At 50.2% G+C, this 20,726-nt stretch overlaps 1 protein-coding gene across 1 annotated transcript in view; it reads left to right on the forward strand.

The window, feature by feature from the left end:
• The window catches only part of LOC117973532 (reelin-like), a 144,439-nt gene that overhangs the window by 107,662 nt on the left and 16,051 nt on the right, over positions 1–20,726 (forward strand). Inside the window, 23 exon segments of the mRNA XM_058985491.1 lie at positions 534–705; positions 1,381–1,581; positions 1,849–2,084; positions 3,606–3,763; positions 5,429–5,636; positions 5,998–6,074; positions 6,358–6,516; positions 6,848–7,036; positions 7,639–7,912; positions 9,067–9,207; positions 9,614–9,791; positions 10,213–10,297; positions 11,004–11,186; positions 13,049–13,217; positions 13,811–13,913; positions 14,448–14,674; positions 15,021–15,244; positions 15,373–15,520; positions 17,060–17,318; positions 17,730–17,979; positions 18,239–18,407; positions 19,139–19,279; positions 19,637–19,814. Coding sequence (XP_058841474.1) covers positions 534–705; positions 1,381–1,581; positions 1,849–2,084; positions 3,606–3,763; positions 5,429–5,636; positions 5,998–6,074; positions 6,358–6,516; positions 6,848–7,036; positions 7,639–7,912; positions 9,067–9,207; positions 9,614–9,791; positions 10,213–10,297; positions 11,004–11,186; positions 13,049–13,217; positions 13,811–13,913; positions 14,448–14,674; positions 15,021–15,244; positions 15,373–15,520; positions 17,060–17,318; positions 17,730–17,979; positions 18,239–18,407; positions 19,139–19,279; positions 19,637–19,814 — 4,129 coding nt within the window.

Consider the following 20,726-nt stretch of genomic DNA (forward strand, 5'->3'; position numbering starts at 1 on the left):
GATCTGAATCCTATCGAACATCTATGGAAAGAGCTGAAACTTGCAGTCTGGAGAAGGCACCCATCAAACCTAAGACAGCTGGAGCAGTTTGCTCAGGAAGAGTGGGCCAAACTACCTGTTAACAGGTGCAGAAGTCTCATTGAGAGCTACAGAAAACGTTTGATTGCAGTGATTGCCTCTAAAGCTTGTGCAACAAAATATTAGGTTAGTGGTCCCATCATTTTTGTCCATGCCATTTTCATTTGTTTTCTTATTTACAATATTATGTTGAATAAAAAATCAAAAGCAAAGTCTGATTTCTATTAAATATGGAATAAACAATGGTGGATGCCAATTACTTTTGTCAGTTTCAAGTTATTTCAGAGAAAATTGTGCATTCTTCATTTTTTGTGGAGGGGTACCAACAAATTTGAGTACGTCTGTATATATATCTAATTGTTGGGGCCACTTCAAGGGGAGTTAGCGAGTGTAGTGTGTTGGAGTCACAGTCGTTCTTCTGCAGTGTCTCGTGATAGACCCCGTCTCATCTTCAGGTTTGTGTACTACGAGCTCCCCGAAGCTGCCAAGACCTCCTGCACACGCTTCCGCTGGTGGCAGCCGATGCATTCTGGGGAAGGGTACGACCAGTGGGCCATCGATGACATCATCATCCTCTCTGAGAGGGAGAAGCAGATCATCCCAGTCGCTAACCCGACCCTGCCCCAGGTAACTGAGCTAACCAACACAACCGCAGTAAAACAGAACTAGTCTACTTCACCAACCAACCCAACCCAGCAAACTAGAACTGGTCTACTTAACTAACCAACACAACCGCAGTAAAACAGAACTAGTCTACTTCACCAACCAACCCAACCCAGCAAACTAGAACTGGTCTACTTAACTAACCAACTAAACCCAGCAAACTAGAATTGGTCTACTTAACTAACCAACCCAACCCAGCAAACTAGAACTGGTCTACTTAACTAACCAATTAAACCCAGCAAACTAGAATTGGTCTACTTAACTAACCAACCCAACCCAGCAAACTAGAACTGGTCTACTTAACTAACCATCACAACCCTGCAAACTAGAACTGGTCTACTTAACTAACCAACACTACCCCAGCTATTTAGTTTACTGTTCTTAACTAACCACCACTGCCCCAGGTATCTCACTCTCTAACTGACCCACTCTGTCTGGGTAACCAGTCTCCTTGTGACAGTGCCTCAAGTTTGATTAGAATGTACCACCACAAAAAGAGAGCTGGTCCTGACAGAGAGGTGTTCAGTGTGCCTCCAGATCCTGTGTGCAATGCCATGCTGTTTGGTGTGTTCAGCTCTCCTGAGGCACAGCTGTGATTTGCATGGTACCGAGTGTAGCGCCTTGTGCTTGCACCCCCAGAACTTCTACGAGAGGCCAGCCTTCGACTACCCGTTGAACCAGCTGAGCATGTGGCTGATGCTGGCCAACGAGGGCATGGAGAAGAACAAGACCTTCTGCACGGCCAGCCCCTCCGCCATGACCTTCGGGAAGTCAGAGGGAGACCGCTTTGCTGTGACCAGGGACCTGACCGTCAAGCCAGGCTACACCCTGCAGTTCAAGGTAACATCGCAGGCCAGGCTACACCCTGCAGTTCAAGGTAACATTGCAAGCCAGGCTACACCCTGCAGTTCAAGGTAACATCGCAAGCCACTACTTCTTCTTCTTCTTCTTCTTCTTCTTCCCTTTTCTCTTACAATTCCAGTAATATTATTTCCGCAATATCAGCAGTGAAGCCATTGATACTTACATTGACAATATGTTTCTAATATGTTAAGAGGTCTGTTAGTTGCTGTATAAACTGCATGTGTTTCCCCTGCTGTGTTGCAGCTGAATATCGGCTGCACGGCGTACTTCAGTGCCTCGGCCCCGGTGCTGCTGCAGTACTCTCACGACGCGGGGCGCAGCTGGTCCCTGGTTCGAGAGGGCTGCTACCCGGCCTCCCCCGGGGTGCGGGGCTGTGAGGGGAGCTCCCGGGAGTTGAGGGAGCCCAGCGTGTTCTACGCCGGGGACTTTGAGCAGTGGAGCCGTGTCACCATTGTCATCCCGCGGGCCGTGGCTGCCAGGTACCTGCCGGAGTGTGTGCGTGTGTGCGTGCGTGTGTGCGTGTGTGTGTGTGTGTGTGTGCATGTGTGTGCGTGCGCATGTGTGTTTGTGTGCATGTGTGTGTGTGTGTGCGCGTGCGTGTGTGTGCGCGTGCGTGTGTATATACGTGTGTGTGCATGTGCACATGTGTGCGTGTGTGTCTGCGTGTGTGTGTGTGTGTGCATGTGTGTGCGTGCGCATGTGTGTTTGTGTGCATGTGTATGTGTATATATATGTGTGTGTGTGTGCGCGTGCGTGTGTATATACGTGTGTGTGCATGTGCACATGTGTGCGTGTGTGTCTGCGTGTGTGTGTGTACAGTGAAAGGCTATTCAGGGTTATCATTAAAATGTAATTATAATTTGTTATGGAAGAACCCATTGAGGGCTACAGCAGTGTCCCAGGACAGGTAAATATCTGCAGAACAGGTTCTGAACAGAAAGAGATTCAGTGGCTCACCTGGTGAAGGCACTGCCATTCGGAGGCCAGTCAAGGAGGAAAATCAGATGACGATAGCTCCCCTCCAAGCTTCAGGGACCCCTGCTGATGACACCAGGCAGAGAGCTCCCAAGCTGGGCCCTTGTGTCTTGGGTTCAGTGGCTTAGTAATATGCATTGCTTAGCCTTGTGACAGATAATTCCCCGAGCATTACTGCATGATGTGTAAGCACAGCGGGGCACCCAGGAGACCAGTATCATTACAGAGTCTTCTAAAGCTGCTTAATACTTTAATACTGAACAAGAATGACAACAGACTTCTTCCACTTCTGGGAATCAATTGTGACAGTGCTTTTAAAACCAGGTTTCGGGGAATTAGCATAGCATAAATGATGGTTTTGTTTGGCACGTGTGTGCAGATGTGTGTGTGTGTGTGTGTGTGCGTGCGTGTGTGTGCGTGTGTGAAACAGACTGGCTGGCTGGAGTGTGTGTGTGTGTGTGTGAGGTAGGTAGGCTGGCTGGAGTGTGTGTGTGTGTGTGTGTGTGTGAGGTAGGTAGGCTGGCTGGAGTGTGTGTGTGTGTGTGTGAGGTAGGTAGGCTGGCTGGAGTGTGTGTGTGTGTGTGTGTGTGAGGTAGGTAGGCTGGCTGGAGTGTGTGTGTGTGCATGTGTGAGGCAGACTGGCTGGCTGGCTGGAGTGTGTGTGTGTGTGTGTGTGTGTGTGTGTGTGTGTGTGTGTGAGTGTGTGTGTGTGTGTGTGAGAGCCTCTTAGATGCGTCTCACTTTGAAACCTCATGCTCCCTTCTGACTCAATCAGGGAAGCTTATAATGCTGAGGTGCTAATATAGTTTAAGACACACTTGAAGACCAAACATTATTGAAAAAATGGTTTTGTGCAAATAACATTTGCGATGGTGGTCTATGTTTTTACTAACATATGTTAGAAAAAAAATCCTTCAAGTTAAATGTGCCGTCATCTTATTAATGTAGTGGTTGCATACTGCAGCAGGTCAGCTCCACTTTGTGTGTTCTGTACCTCTAGCTCTCTCTCTCTCTCTCTCTTCCAGTAAGACCCGGTTTCGGTGGATCCAGGAGAGCACTGTCCATAAGAACGCCCCTCCCTTTGCTCTGGACGGGGTGTACATCTCAGAGCCCTGCCCCAACCACTGCGGGGGCCACGGAGACTGCGTCTCGGGAGTCTGCTTCTGCGACATGGGCTACTCAGGTACCTCCCTATTGCAGTGATAGTGAGAGGAGGCTCCATACATGATCTACACAGGTACCTCCCTATTGCAGTGATAGTGAGAGGAGGCTCCATACATGATCTACACAGGTACCTCCCTATTGCAGTGATCTACACAGGGGCAGCAGTGTGGAGTAGTGGTTAGGGCTCTGGACTCTTGACCGGAGGGTCGTGGGTTCAATCCCCAGTGGGGGACACTGCTGTTGTACCCTTGAGCAAGGTACTTTACCTAGATTGCTCCAGTAAAAACCCAACTGTATAAAAGGGTAATTGTATGTAAAATAATCTGATATCTGTATAATGTAAAATAATGTATAATGTGATACCTTGTAACAATTGTAAGTCGCCCTGGATAAGGGCGTCTGCTAAGAAATAAATAATAATAATAATAACAGGTACCTCCCTATTGCAGTGATAGTGAGAGGAGGCTCCATACATGATCTGCACAGGTTCCTCCCTATTGCAGTGATAGTGAGAGGAGGCTCCATACATGATCTGCACAGGTACCTCCCTATTGCAGTGATAGTGAGAGGAGGCTCCATACATGATCTACACAGGTACCTCCCTATTGCAGTGATAGTGAGAGGAGGCTCCATACATGATCTACACAGGTACCTCCCTATTGCAGTGATAGTGAGAGGAGGCTCCATACATGATCTACACAGGTACCTCCCTATTGCAGTGATAGTGAGAGGAGGCTCCATACATGATCTACACAGGTACCTACCTATTGCAGTGATAGTGAGAGGAGGCTCCATACATAATCTACACAGGTACCTCCCTATTGCAGTGATAGTGAGAGGAGGCTCCATACATGATCTACACAGGTACCTCCCTATTGCAGTGATAGTGAGAGGAGGCTCCATACATGATCTACACAGGTACCTCCCTATTGCAGTGATAGTGAGAGGAGGCTCCATAGAGGAGGGTATATGGGCAGCCACAGCGGTATACCAGTTATACAAATGCATTGCATTGCAGGCTAGCTGACGTTCTACAGTATTAATGTGACAAAATCAGGCTTCCAAAAAAAAATCTGCTTGCTCCAAATCAATTAATGAAATTGTTGTCTTGCACAGATGAATCTTGAAAAAGTTTTGGATGAATATGAGCACAATAGCCAACCTTTGGGGTTTGCCCTACAGGAAGTGTATGTAGGTATTTCAAATAGAGACTGGCACTCAACTCTTTACAAAGCTGTCGTCTGCATTCAGCCGATACACATTTCATGGTGTATCTGGAGTCAAATCGACAAATCAAAACCATACATACCACAATACAGAGCTGACATTCAAGTAAATGGTCCCTTGGCTTTATCATGGAGTGGACTCTTGACCAGAGGGTTGTGGGTTCAATCCCTGGTAGGGGACACTGCTGCTGTACCCTTGAGCAAGGTACTTTACCTAGATTGCTCCAGTAAAAACCCAACTATATAAATGGGTAACTGTATGTAAAAATAATGTGATATCTTGTAACAATTGTAAGTCGCCCTGGATAAGGGCGTCTGCTAAGAAATAAATAATAATAATAATAATGGAGTATTCAATGAGATCCCTGGTGGATTGGAGGTGTTTCATCTCCCCCTGCTGGTGAGGAGGACTGACTGCCCCTATCTCTCTCTCTCTCTCTCTCACTCTCCCCGTGCAGTGGAGCAGGGCACCTGCGTGGCGAGCGTGCCCAACCCCAGTGAGATGAATGACCGATTTGAAGGGAAGCTCAGCCCACTCTGGCACCAATTGACCGGGGGGCAGGTGGGCTCTGGCTGCGGGACCCTCAGTGATGGCAAGGCGCTGCACTTCAACAGCTCGGGGCGAAGAGAGGCCAGGACTGTCCCCCTGGACACCACCAACACCCGGTCAGTCCAACTTACAACCTGCGAGACACTTACAGTAAAACCTGGAGACACTTGATATGCTCCAGGTTTTACTGTAAGCTGGCACAGATAACAAACATGGTTGTGCCTCGTTAGGCTCACAGTGCAACCTGGAATGTGGAAACCTGCTCTGTAATGGGTCTCTTTTTCCATCACTGTTGTAGTACCAGTACTACTGTACTTGAATTTGACCAATCAGCATGTGATTTACAAAACCCCAGGGATCCTGTATCCAATGGGAGGACCTTCCTTTCTTTCTTCCATGCCGCACACGTTTCTCTCAAGGGGAAAGAGGAGACATGGGGAAAATGTACTTTTCTACCCCTGTGCTTCTTGTCACCAGGCTGATCCAGTTCTACATCCGAATCGGCAGCAGTAACCTGGGGGCGCCCTGCAACAAACCAAGAGTAAGGAACGAAGGTAATCTCCTCAGCAAAACCCTCCCTCGTGCTGTTTTGTTATGAAAGTGAACGATCTGCTACACTTGGGTGGATTTTGATGATCATCGTAAACGTTTTTTTTATCATTTTTATACGTTCCAAAAAAAAAAAAAAGTTTCCCCTAATCAGAGCTCCAGTGGTTAACCATGGAGAATGTTTGATTTGAAAAGTGTGCGTCAAACTAAAGAGTATTGAATTTGTGAGTTGCTATAGAGTACACACAAGTTTAAACATTGACTGAATAGTGTCTCTCCCTCTCTCAGGGGTCGTGGTTCAGTACTCTGGTAATAACGGCGTGACCTGGCACCTGCTCAGAGAGCTCGACTTCATCTCCTTCCTCGAGCCGCAGATCATCACCATTGAACTGACCCCCGAGGCCAAGACCCCCAACACAGCCTTCCGCTGGTGGCAACCCCTTCACGGTATGTGACCCCTTCCTGCCCCTCCACACTGGGGCCTGGCTCTGTCTCTCTGTGCGGGCAGCTCAAATCCTCTTTCTCTGCCTCTGCCTGTGCTCACTCTCCTCTGGGTCCAGAGCAGCACTCCACCAAGCTGGGTCGAAGTTAGCGGGCTCTGTCTCTGTCTTTCAGTCTCCCTCTGTGCTGATGGCTTTGCGCTTTCTTCAAGGAAGCAATCTGCTCAGAAGGATCTGTCTCTCTCTCCTCTCCCCTCCATCTCTCTCTCTCCCCTCCCCTCTCTCCCATCTCTCCCTCTCCCTCTTTGCTGATGGCTCTCTTCCTCCTCCTCCTGCAGGGAAGCACTCTGCTCAGTGGGGTCTCGATGACGTCTTGATCGGGATGAATGACAGCTCGCGGATGGGTTTCCAGGACAAGTTTGACGGCTCGTCGGACCTGCGGGTGAACTGGTACCGAGTCCAGGGGGGGCAGGTGGAGGTGGACTGCCTGTCTCTGGACACAGCGCTGCTCTTCAACAGTGACAGCGGTGAGTGCAGACAGGAACCAGCACAGCCACTGAGGGTTCGGTAACAATGCCAAGTTGTGAGAGATACAGCTCTCTGCATGGTCAGACTTCAACAGGAAATCATAACTGATATTGAAACATTTGTTTTTGTTTCAGTTGTTTATTACAGATGTGTTTGATGAATTATAATTTGGGTATCACAAAACATAAAACAAAGACTAGACAAGGCATTTTTTGTACGGGGAACAGAACAGAATTCGATCAGTACTGAATCCACACAAGAGATTGCTGGTTTGAACGATACTGCTGGGTAAACGGGGTATTGTCCGACTACGCCACTCTGCGCATAAGGAGGTGTTGCACTGCTAGACATCGTACGACAGATTGAGTTATGGATAATCATACTTCAGGGTGACATTGCCATCCCACACGGATCTCACGTGTGGTATTCATACTTCAGTGTGACATTGCCATCCCACACGGATCTCACTTGTATTCATTCCAAGCCTGCTATGAATCGTGGAATTTATCTTCATGAAGACTCTGGTGGGACTGCAGCATGTTTCTGCTGAAGTCTGTTCTGTAGTGTGTTTGTATTGAAGCCTCTGTTCTTCTTCCTCCAGGGAAGCCCCGCTACGCAGAGAGCTGGGATTTCCATGTGAGCAGCTCCTCCTTCCTCCAGTTTGAGATGAGCATGGGCTGCAGCAAGCCCTTCCCCGACGCGCACGCCGTGCAGCTGCAGTATTCCCTCAACACCGGCCGGGACTGGCACCTGCTCACCCCTGAGTGTGTGCCCCCTGCAATCGGCTGTGCCACCTACACCCAGAGCTCTGTCTACACCTCCCAGCGCTTCCAGAACTGGAGGAGAGTCACTGTGTACCTGCCCAGCGCCACCAAGTACTGACCCTCACTCTGTCTATCTGTCTGTCTGTCTGTCTGTCTGTCTGTCTGTCTGTTTGTCTATCTAGCCCAGACCAACAAGCACTGACCCCACCCTTGCTCTATCTGTCTGTTTATCTACCTGTCTGTCTGTCATTAGAATCAGCGCTAACACTTTACCACTAAGCCCTGACATCCTCAGTTTGGACTCTGCATTCCCATATTGTCTGTCTATATCTGTCATTCTCTCCTGTCTGTCTGACTATCAATCCATTCTAACAGTCTTATACTGGTCTCAAGGAGTAAGAAAATGTATACAATTAAATGAACAGACACTTTCTTTTACTTCTGAATCGTTTGGGTCCAGAAATGCCTGCTGGTACTCTACCTGCTGCATGGCATTGTGACTCTGTACTGGAGATCTCATGGCATTGTGACTCTGTACTGGAGATCTCATGGCATTGTGAATCTATACTGGAGATCTCATGGCATTGACTCTGTACTGGAGATCTCATGGCATTGTGGCTCTGTACTGAGATCTCATGACATTGTGAATCTGTAATGGAGATCTCATGCCATTGTGAATCTTTACTGGAGATCTCATGCCATTGTGAATCTGTACTGGAGATCTCATGGCATTGTGAATCTGTACTGGAGATCTCATGCCATTGTGAATCTGTACTGGAGATCTCATGGCATTGTGAATCTGTACTGGAGATCTCATGGCATTGTGAATCTGTACTGGAGATCTCATGGCATTGTGAATCTGTAATGGAGATCTCATGGCATTGTGAATCTGTAATGGAGATCTCATGCCATTGTGAATCTGTACTGAGATCTCATGCCATTGTAACTGTACTGGAGATCTCATGGCATTGTGACTCTGTACTGGAGATCTCATGCCATTGTGACTCTGTACTGGAGATCTCATGGCATTGTGAATCTGTACTGGAGATCTCATGGCATTGTGAATCTGTAATGGAGATCTCATGCCATTGTGACTCTGTACTGGAGATCTCATGCCATTGTGACTCTGTACTGGAGATCTCATGCCATTGTGACTCTGTACTGGAGATCTCATGCCATTGTGACTCTACTGGAGATCTCATGCCATTGTGACTCTGTACTGGAGATCTCATCGGGCCCAGTCTCAGTGTTTTCTTGCTCCCCAGTTCCCCCAGGACGCGGTTCCGCTGGATCCAGTCAGAGTACACCCCTGGCTTGGACTCCTGGTCCATTGATAATGCACTGTTGGCATCGGGCTGCCCCTGGATGTGCTCAGGACACGGGATCTGTGATTCGGGACGCTGTGTGTGAGTGTTTTTTTCCTGTTTGAAATATTTTGTAATAATTGTTCAGTAGCTATAGTTCTACTGGGTTTCATACTGTGGTGTTGTCACCTAACAGGACCTCATTATTTCTGTCTCAACTCATGTTTAAGGAAGAAATTTACATTATGTCTCCATATTGTTTTGGGTATGCTATTACTCAACTGAGAGTTTAAACTTGGGGTGCATCCCCCGCTCTATACACTAATGTACAGGGTCAGGACACAGTGACTGTAAACAGAAGAGAATACAGTGCTCGGATTTACTGGTGAATTGGACATGATTTCTAAAAACAGATGAAGTAAATGTTTTATCCTCTTCCCTCTGGACCCCCCTCCCTCTCTCTCTCTTTCTCTCCCTCTCTGTCTCTCTCTGTCTCTCTCGGGTGCAGGTGTGATCGTGGTTTCGGGGGTCCCTACTGCGTCCCCATCACCCCCCTGCCCTCCATTCTGAAGGACGATTTCAATGGGAACCTGCACCCTGACCTGTGGCCCGAAGTGTACGGAGAGGAGCGTGGGATGCTCAACGGGGAGACCCTCAAATCTGGGATGGCGCTCATCTTCAAAGGGGTCAGTCAGCCCCCCCACCCCCCCATCCTGAACTGTGCCTCTCTCACACACGGCGACTGGGCTTCAAGCCCTTACCACAGATCATGTTTCATCATAAAAACAACAGGGATATCCCACGTGAATATACACTGCATAAAGTGCAAAACAGTGTGTTGACCAGTTAGGGGCACTACAGATTCCCTGCCATGGCCATCCAGTACTGTGCTAAAGACAAACATGTTCTAGGTCCATTCAGTGCAACGCATCTACAGCACAGGATATAAAACAGTACCTTTGTAATAAAGCCACGTCATTTTTTTTGACATGAATAAAAAGTTAAGGATTGCTTTAACGTTTCTTTCCTTTTCTATCCCCCTCCCCCACTGTCCAACCTGGCCTGGCCTGCTCGTGTCTCCTGTCCTTCTCTGTCCTCGTTTCCCAGGAGGGACTCCGCATGCTGGTGTCCCGGGACCTGGATTGCACCCACACCATGTACATCCAGTTCTCTTTCAAATTCATTTCCAAAGGTACGTCCTCCCAGTCCCTTCACCACGACAGGGATCGCACACACATTGCAGGTTAGCTTCTCGCATGATACAGTGTATCGGTATGTAGATATATATGGGCTTACAGAGAATTTAAAAAAAAAAACAGCAAGCAGCTCTATAATCAGGATACTCACCAATTGGCTCCAGTGTGGCCCGCTTTTTCAAATGCTAGTTATCTTGTGATACCCACTGATGCTGGCCAATATGCTACAATATTTTGATACCCTCTGTAGTGTATTATTGTGCTTAAAAGTCCTCACAACTTAAAAGCTAATGCAATGCATTAGTGAATGTTTTAACGCCCTGGAGATGCCCAAAAAGGTGATTAATTATGTCACATGGAAAAAGGTTTGCAAGATCAGCGCCAGCTGTATTTAGATCTAGCACAGCTGGAGCATTCAAATGGACACCATAATGTGTTGGTATGAGGGGTGGTGTCTCGGTACAGGTGAGCTGAACCAAATGTTTAGTACAAGCATGGTAAAGCTCAAGCAAGCCTGCTCTATCACAGTGAATTCACATCATCGTAATAATAATAAAAACCAGGGTAAACTGTTACACATCTCAAATGTTCAACCACACTGTGAAGATCTCTGTACCAGACAGACTTGTGGAAATCTGAAATGCCCTCTTGGTGTGTGTGCTTGCTGTGTCTGAAAGCTGCAGTTCCTGTATTTCCCTGCAGAGGCGCCGGAGCGCTCGCACTCCATCTTGCTGCAGTCCTCTGTGAACGGAGGGATCTCCTGGCAGCTGCTCGACGAGTTCTACTTCTCCCTCACCACCGACGTTCTGTTCTTACACGTGCCCATCCCCCACGCCGCGCAGACCAACGCAACACGGTTCCGCCTCTGGCAGCCCTACAACAGCGGTGAGCACAGCACAGAACAACACAACATAGCATTGCACAGCACAGCACAGAACAACACAACATAGCATTGCACAGCACAGCACAAAACAACACAACATAGCATTGCACAGCACAGCACAAAACAACACAACATAGCATTGCACAGCACAGCACAGAACAACACAACATAGCATTGCACAGCACAGCACAGAACAACACAACATAGCATTGCACAGCACAGCACAAAACAACACAACATAGCATTGCACAGCACAGCACAGAACAACACAACATAGCATTGCACTGCACAGCACAAAACAACACAACATAGCATTGCACAGCACAGCACAAAACAACACAACATAGCATTGCACAACACAACATAGCATTGCACAGCACAGCACAGAAAAAAAACAACACAACACAACATAGCATTGCACAGCACAACAAAAAACAACACAACATAGCATTGCACAGCACAGCACAGAACAACACAACATGGCATTGCACAGCACAGCACAAAACAACACAACATAGCATTGCACAACACAACATAGCATTGCACAGCACAGCACAGAAAAAAAACAACACAACACAACATAGCATTGCACAACACAACAAAAAACAACACAACAGAGCATTGCACAGCACAGCAAAAAACAACACAACATAGCATTGCACAGCACCTATTGCATTGCACAGCACAAAACAAAATAATACAACAGAGCATTGCAGAGCAGAGCACAGCACAAAACAACACAACAGAGCAGAACAGAGCACAGCACAGCAGAGCACTGACCAACACAACACAGCACTGTACCCATAACAGCATTCACACCCAGCACTGATACACCGTGCCCCCCCCACACACACACCCCAGCACTGATACACTGTGCCCCCCACACACACACCCCAGCACTGATACACTGTGCCCCCCACACACACACCCCAGCACTGATACACTGTGCCCCCCACACACACACCCCAGCACTGATACACCGTGCCCCCCACACACACACACCCCAGCACTGATACACTGTGCCCCCCACACACACACCCCAGCACTGATACACTGTGCCCCCCACACACACACCCCAGCACTGATACACTGTGCCCCCCACACACACACCCCAGCACTGATACACCGTGCCCCCCACACACACACACCCCAGCACTGATACACTGTGCCCCCCACACACACACCCCAGCACTGATACACTGTGCCCCTCACACACACCCCAGCACTGATACACTGTGCCCCTCACACACACCCCAGCACTGATACACTGTGCCCCCCACACACACACACCCCAGCACTGATACACTGTGCCCCTCACACACACCCCAGCACTGATACACTGTGCCCCCCACACACACCCCAGCACTGATACACTGTACCCCCCACACACACGACCACACACCCCAGCACTGATACACTGTGCCCCCCACACACACACCCCAGCACTGATACACTGTGCCCCTCACACACACCCCAGCACTGATACACTGTGCCCCTCTCACACACGACCACACACCCCAGCACTGATACACTGTGCCCCCCACACACACCCCAGCACTGATACACTGTACCCCCCACACACACCCCAGCACTGATACACTGTACCCCCCACACACACCCAAGCACTGATACACTGTGCCCCACACACACACCCCAGCACTGATACACTGTGCCCCTTACACACACCCCGGCACTGATACACTGTGCCCCTCACACACACCCCAGCACTGATACACTGTACCCCTCACACACACACGACCACACACCCCAGCACTGATGATACACTGGCACTTACACACCAGCACACTGGGTCTGGGATGGTTAGCGCATTGAGACACCCTGCCTGACAGAGCTCCCCCCACAGGTAAGAAGGAGGAGGTGTGGGTGATCGATGACCTCATCATTGACGGGAACACCATGAAGACCCCAGCCTTCCTGACAGACAGCTTCGAGCTCGGCCCTCGAGAAGACAGCTGGCTATTCTATCCCGGGGGCAACACCGGCCTCTACTGCCCGTACCTGAAGGGGACGCTGTGAGTATCAAGCCTGCTGCTCTCTCTGTCTCTTCACAGGGCAGAGAGGCAGGCAGGCAGGGAGGGTGAAGAGTGAACAGCAGCCTTGCACCTTATCTTATATTGTGCTGTTTTGTATTATGTTAAATTGTGTTATAGTATTAAAACATATTACATTATATTACACTGCATGATGTCAGAGCTTTTCAATGGATAGCTCCTGCCTGAGCTATCCATTGAAAAGCTGAGCTCCACAGTGTGGCTCTGTTGAAGTAGGGCTCTGCATTGGCACTGTTTATTTTAAACACGTCCAATTTCCCTGTGTTGGCTTCCAGGATTAAATGAACTATGTTGATCTCCGGTTCACTTCCGGCAGGCTTGATAAAAACACCTTGAAAAGATGGGGCGAGGCTGCTAGAGTACTTATTAATACATTGTATGCTTGGATTTTAAATAAGGAGAGCTGAATCTATGCATAAGCATCACTGTTTGCAGGCTACCACATGTGTTTGTATGCAGTCTCACATTTAACACATATATCTCCTCCAAAGCTGAATTGAGTCCTGAGTGGTTTCCAGGCGTTCTGTATCTGACCTGCTGGTTTTGTACAACAGGGAAGATGACTCGGCCATGGTGTTTGTATCCAATGAGGCTGGGGAACACTCCATCACCACCAGAGACATGGATGTGTCTGAGAACACTGTCATCCAGTTTGAGGTAAGGGCGCCAGTATTTCACTTGCACTGACAACATATGAAAGGGAACCCCAGCAGAGTATGGGCTTGTAAGGTAACAACACATCAATGAAGAAATAATACATTCAAATGTGTTACTGTAAATAAAACCTAACAGGCCCTGTGTTTTATCCAAAGTGCGTTCAGTCACTGCCTTGTGTGATTTCCCCATGTCTCTGACTGTATTTCTGTGATCTCTCCCTCTCCGTCTCCGTCTCCTTCTCCCTCCCTCTCCCTCTCCCTCTCTGTCCCTCTCCCTCTCTCTCTCCCTCCCTCTCTCTCCCTCTTCTTCTCCCTCTCTCTCCCTTCAATCTCTCTCTCCCTCACCCTCTCCCTCCCTATCCCTCTCTCTCCCTCCTCTCTCCCTCTTCTCTCTCTCTCCCTCTCTCTCCTTCTCCCTCTCTCTCTCTCTCTCTCCCTCTCTCTCCTTCTCCCTCTCTCTCTCTCTCCCTCTCCCTCTCTTTCTCTTGCTCTCCCTCTCTCTCCCTCGCTCTCTCTCTTGCTTTCTCTCTCTCAGATCAACGTGGGCTGCACCTCTGATAGCTCAGCGTCAGACCCGGTTCGCCTGGAGTTCTCTCGTGATTTCGGGGCCACGTGGCACCTCCTGGTCCCCCTGTGCCATGGTGGCAGCCAGCTGAGCTCCCTGTGCTCCACGGAGCACCACCCCGGCAGCATCTACTACCCGGGAACCACGCAGGGCTGGAGGAGGGAGCTCGTCCACTTCGGGAAGCTGCGGCTGTGCGGGTGAGTGCGGCGCCAGGGACAGGGAGGGAGGAAGGAAGAGCCAAGAGGTTTGAAATCTCTTGGCTTACTCTTAATGCCATGAGCACCCTAGCCACGGCAATGCAGATCTGCACACTGCAGCTCACTGGTCCCTTAGTCGCTTCTGGTGCTGTGTGTAACAGGTTTTGTTTGCTGCTAGATCTCGGATCTTAGAAAAAAGGAGCTGGAGAAATTGCATCAATTATTTCCAAAATGAAAGCAATCATGCTTAAAGAGAAACTAGGTGTGGGATTGAAATATCACAATGGCCTGAGATGCCAATGCATTCCAGCTGCAGTTAGAGCCAGGCCCCCTTGCTGTTCTGCAGGTCTGTGCGGTTCCGCTGGTATCAGGGTTTCTACGTTGGGGGCACACCGCCCGCCACCTGGGCGCTGGATAATGTGTACATCGGGCCGCAGTGTGAGGACATGTGCAGCGGACACGGGGCGTGTGTGAATGGAACCCACTGCGAGTGTGACCCGGGGTACTCCGGACCCACCTGCAAAACCAGCAGCACTGCCAACCCAGACTTCCTCACAGAGGACTTTGAAGGTAACATTGCTGTCCTGTCACTCCTCACTCCTTACTCTTCACTCTGCTGTAGGGCACACCACCTCTCTCTCAGTCCTGGTTTTGGTGAATTTGTGTAATCACAGTGCCCCCCTGTGGTTGCCCAGCAGGCACTCTGGACACGGGGCTCTTTGTGCTGGTGAGTGGCGGGAAGCCATCCCGGAAATGCAGCATCCTGTCGAGCGGGAACAATCTCTTCTTCAGCGAGGAGGGCTTCCGAATGCTGGTCACCACTGACCTGAACCTCTCCAATGCCAGGTAGCTAAACAGAGATCACACTGCCGGCACGGGATTCAGATCAACCTGGACAGGTTTGTTAGATTAGCCGACACACTTCAGACAGGTCTGACCTCCATGGCTTTGTCTCGTCGGTCTCCCTGCCCTACCTGTTGACTCCTGGTCTGTCTCCCTGCCTGTACTGTTGACTCCTGGTCTGTCTCCCTGCCTGTACTGTTGACTCCTGGTCTGTCTCCCTGCCTGTACTGTTGATTCCTGGTCTGTCTCCCTGCCTGTACTGTTGACTCCTGGTCTGTCTCCCTGCCTGTACTGTTGATCCTGGTCTGTCTCCCTGCCTGTACTGTTGACTCCTGGTCTGTCTCCCTGCCTGTACTGTTGACTCCTGGTCTGTCTCCCTGCCTGTACTGTTGACTCCTGGTCTGTCTCCCTGCCTGTACTGTTGATTCCTGGTCTGTCTCCCTGCCTGTACTGTTGACTCCTGGTCTGTCTCCCTGCCTGTACTGTTGATCCTGGTCTGTCTCCCTGCCTGTACTGTTGATTCCTGGTCTGTCTCCCTGCCTGTACTGTTGATTCCTGGTCTGTCTCCCTGTCTGTACCTGTTGATTATTATTATTATTATTATTTATTTCTTAGCAGACGCCCTTATCCAGGGCGACTTACAATCGTAAGCAAACACATTTCAAGTGTTACAATACAAGTAATACAATAAGAGCAAGAAATACAATAACTTTTGTTCAAGCAAAGTACAAGTGTGACAAACCACAATTCAATAATACAGCAGATAATAGTGATAGTTACATCAGGATATGATTAAATAGTGATAGTTACATCAGGATGTGATTAAATACAAAGTACTACAGGTTAAATACTTGGCAGATTACAGTATTCTGAAGTACAGGATTAAATGCAGTAAAATAGGGGGCTGATAAGAGCAAAATAAAGCACATTTACATGAAGGGTGATAGTGTCCCAGGATACAAACAGAGGAGTTCTACAGGTGCTGTTTGAAGAGGTGAGTCTTAAGGAGGCGCCGGAATGTGGTCAGGGACTGGGCAGTCCTGACATCTGTAGGAAGGTCATTCCACCACTGCGGAGCAAGGGTGGAGAAGGAGCAGGCTCTGGAGGCAGGGGAGTGTAGCGGAGGTAGAGCTAGTCTTCTAGTGCAGGCGGAGTGGAGAGGTCGAGTGGGGGTGTAGGGAGAGATGAGGGTCTGGAGGTAGCTGGGTGCAGTCTGGTCAAGGCATCTGTAGGCTAGTACAAGAGTCTTGAACTGGATGCGAGCGGTGATCGGGAGCCAATGGAGTGAGCGGAGTAGTGGAGTAGCGTGGGCGAAGCGAGGCAGAGAGAACACCAGGCGGGCAGCAGAGTTCTGGATGAGCTGGAGCGGACTGGTGGCGGACGCAGGGATTCCTGGTCTGTCTCCCTGCCTGTACTGTTGACTCCTGGTCTGTCTCCCTGCCTGTACCTGTTGATCCTGGTCTGTCTCCCTGCCTGTACCTGTTGACTCCTGGTCTGTCTCCCTGCCTGTACCTGTTGACTCCTGGTCTGTCTCCCCCACAGGTTCGTCCAGTTCTTCATGCGGCTGGGCTGTGGGAAGGTGGCCCCGGACCCCCGCTCTCTGCCCGTGCTGCTGCAGTTCTCGCTGGATGGGGGTCTGTCCTGGAGGCTTCTGCAGGAGTTCCTCTTCAGCAACTCCAGCAACCAGGTCCGCTTCGTGGCGCTAGAGATCCCGCTGCGGGCGCGCAGCCCCTCGACCAGACTGCGCTGGTGGCAGCCCTCTGACAACGGGCACTTCTACAGCCCCTGGGTCATCGACCAGGCGAGTCGGGGAGGGAGGGAGGGTCTGGCTGTGAGAGTTCAAGGAATGTATTGTCTAGTTTAGTTTTAGTTTTAGTCTATTCACTTTGTGCCTCCAGGGCCAGCACAGGTACATCACCCAAAATGTGTCCCAGCGGTTCTGTCAGTTAATGCTCCAGGTAGTTTGTCCATAACTATAAACACTCAGACATAAGATATGTACAGTAGAAATCGCAAAAGAAGCTAGCAACTGTCTCTCTCTAGTCTAGTCAGCAATGCCCTGAATCTTGTACCTGGTGTCTTGATCTGCCTGTTTTTCCTAACTGCAGTAACTGTGATTCCCCTCTCTTGACTCTCTCTCTCTCTCTCTCTCTCTCTCTCTCTCTCTCTCTCTCTCTCTCTCTCTCTCTCTCTCTCTCTCTCTCTCTCTCAGATCGTGGTGGGCGGCAGTGCCTCAGGCCTCCCTGTCCTGGAGGATGACTTCTCCCTGGCTGACCGGCGCTCCTGGCTGCTCCACCCTGGTGGGACGCGGATGCCCGTGTGCGGATCCTCCGGAGATGCCTTCGCCTTCATCGAGAAAGCCAACACCAGATACGCCGTCACCACCGACCTCACGCTGACGCAGGACTCCTTCATACAGTTCGACTTCTCAGCATCCTGCTCCGTCAGCAACTCCTGCTACGGTGAGATGGGGTGGAGAGTGGGTTGGGGAAAGAGGGGGAAGATTTCTTTATTTCATTTGACTTCACTACCACAGTAGCCTGCTTGGAAGCAGCGTGAATTTTATCGAAGCTCTCTGTAAAACCTGGAATGGCTCAAACTGCACTGGAGGGTCTTATTTCCATGCCACCCCCTCCCTGTTCCACGAGTCGCCTTGTTCTTCCCTCCTTCCCTTGTACAGCAGCCCTGTAAGCCCCGTGCTTGTGATGTTCTCCCCTGCAGCCATCGAGCTGGAGTACTCCCTGGACCTGGGTCTGACCTGGCAGCCCCTGCTGAGAGATTGCCTACCCATCAGCCTGGACTGCACCCGCTACCAGCTGCAGAGAGTGCTGGTGTCAGACACCTTCAACAAGTGGGGGCGCGTCACCCTGCCCATCCCTCCCCATGCCAGGTGAGCACCTGCCAGCACTCTCCCTCCTGATCCAACACTCAGCCAGCGCACTCAGCATGCAGTCTGTCCATGAGGTCACAGATTTAAACAGCACTGTTTTATACAAGATAGATCAGTATTGTTAATGCAGGTATCCTGGCTAAATCTCAAAACAGGAACGTTGCACGGGACCCATTACCTGTAATTACAAATTGAAGCGGTTTAGTTTAATTGATTTCTTTGTTTTGTGATATTATTTGTTTTGTGTCATTCCAAATCAAACGGGCCTCTGGACCCCCACCTCACTGTCTCAGATTCTTTTCATATTGCATACAAATATATCTAGAAGTGTTTTAGGAAGAATCCAAAATATTACCTCTCAACTCTCACTGTTTTTTAAGTTACTCGTCAAGAATGGGTGTACCCGTGACAGCGATATCAAGAAGATATCTTGAATACTTTGAAAGATCTCACCTCTCAAACACGCCCCCTTTTCAGTAATCATTTTCACCTGTCATCTACAACTTAAAAAATAATGAGAGTTGAGAGTTAATATTTTGGGATTCTTCCTAATATCAACAGAATGTGAGCTGGTGAGGTGGTGAGATCCCACAGTGTAGTTCCTGTGGTGTGGAGTGACCCCAATGCTCCTGCAGTTCATGGAGTGGTGCTGGCCTTGCTTGCTCAGACCTCCCTGAGATTTGCAGCAGAGTGCAGGAGGATTAAAGGGTCTCGCTGTGCCCCCCCCGCAGGTCTCCAGCTACTCGCTTCCGCTGGTATCAGCCGGCCCCCTTCGACAAGCAGCAGACCTGGGCTCTGGACAACCTGTACATCGGAGACGGCTGCGTGGACATGTGCAGTGGGCACGGGCGCTGCGTGCAGGGCAACTGTGTGTGAGTGTCTCTCCGTGTCTCTGTGTTCTGTGTCTCTACGAGTGACTCTCCGTGTCTCTGTGTTCTGTGTCTCTAGCAGTGTCTCTCCGTGTCTCTGTGTTCTGTGTCTCTAGCAGTGACTCTCCGTGTCTCTGTGTTCTGTGTCTCTAGCTGTGACTCTCAGTGGATTGCTCTGTGTTCTGTGTCTCTAGCTGTGACTCTCAGTGGATTGCTCTGTGTTCTGTGTCTTTAGCTGTGACTCTCTCAGTGGATTGCTCTGTGTTCTGTGTCTCTAGCAGTGACTCTCAGTGGATTGCTCTGTGTTCTGTGTCTCTAGCAGTGACTCTCAGTGGATTGCTCTGTGTTCTCTGTCTCTAGCTGTGACTCTCAGTGGGACGGTCTGTACTGCGATGAGCCCGAGGGCTCCCTGCCTACCCAGCTGAAGGACAACTTCAACCGAGCCCCCGCCTCACACAACTGGCTGCTGCTCCAGGGAGGCAAGCTGAGCGGGGTGTGTGGGGCCGTCGCCTCTGGAACAGCGCTGCACTTCAGTGGGGTGAGTCACAGAAACTGCTTCTGTGAAAAAATAAAACACATGTTTTCACTTAAACAGCATTGACACTATCAGAATGGAGGTGCAGTGTCTCCGGCGCTGCAGTTTGTCTGTAACGCCCCTCTCAGAATGGAGGTGCAGTGTCTCCGGTGCTGCAGCCTGTCTGTAACGCCCCTCTCAGAATGGAGGTGCAGTGTCTCCGGCGCTGCAGCCTGTCTGTAACGCCCCTCTCAGAATGGAGGTGCAGTGTCTCCGGCGCTGCAGCCTGTCTGTAACGCCCCTCTCAGAATGGAGGTGCAGTGTCTCCGGCGCTGCAGCCTGTCTGTAACGCCCCTCTCAGAATGGAGGTGCAGTGTCTCCGGCGCTGCAGCCTGTCTGTAACGTCCCTCTCAGAATGGAGGTGCAGTGTCTCCGGTGCTGCAGCCTGTCTGTAACACCCCTCTCAGAATGGAGGTGCAGTGTCTCCGGCGCTGCAGCCTGTCTGTAACGCCCCTCTCAGAATGGAGGTGCAGTGTCTCTGGCGCTGCAGCCTGTCTGTAACGCCCCTCTCAGAATGGAGGTGCAGTGTCTCCGGTGCTGCAGCCTGTCTGTAACGCCCCTCTCAGAATGGAGGTGCAGTGTCTCCGGTGCTGCAGCCTGTCTGTAACGCCCCTCTCAGAATGGAGGTGCAGTGTCTCCGGCGCTGCAGCCTGTCTGTAACGCCCCTCTCAGAATGGAGGTGCAGTGTCTCTGGCGCTGCAGCCTGTCTGTAACGCCCCTCTCAGAATGGAGGTGCAGTGTCTCCGGTGCTGCAGCCTGTCTGTAACGCCTCTCTCAGAATGGAGGTGCAGTGTCTCCGGCGCTGCAGCCTGTCTGTAACGCCCCTCTCAGAATGGAGGTGCAGTGTCTCTGGCGCTGCAGCCTGTCTGTAACGCC

Source organism: Acipenser ruthenus, chromosome 14, assembly GCF_902713425.1.
Source record: "Acipenser ruthenus chromosome 14, fAciRut3.2 maternal haplotype, whole genome shotgun sequence".
NCBI lineage: Eukaryota > Metazoa > Chordata > Actinopteri > Acipenseriformes > Acipenseridae > Acipenser > Acipenser ruthenus.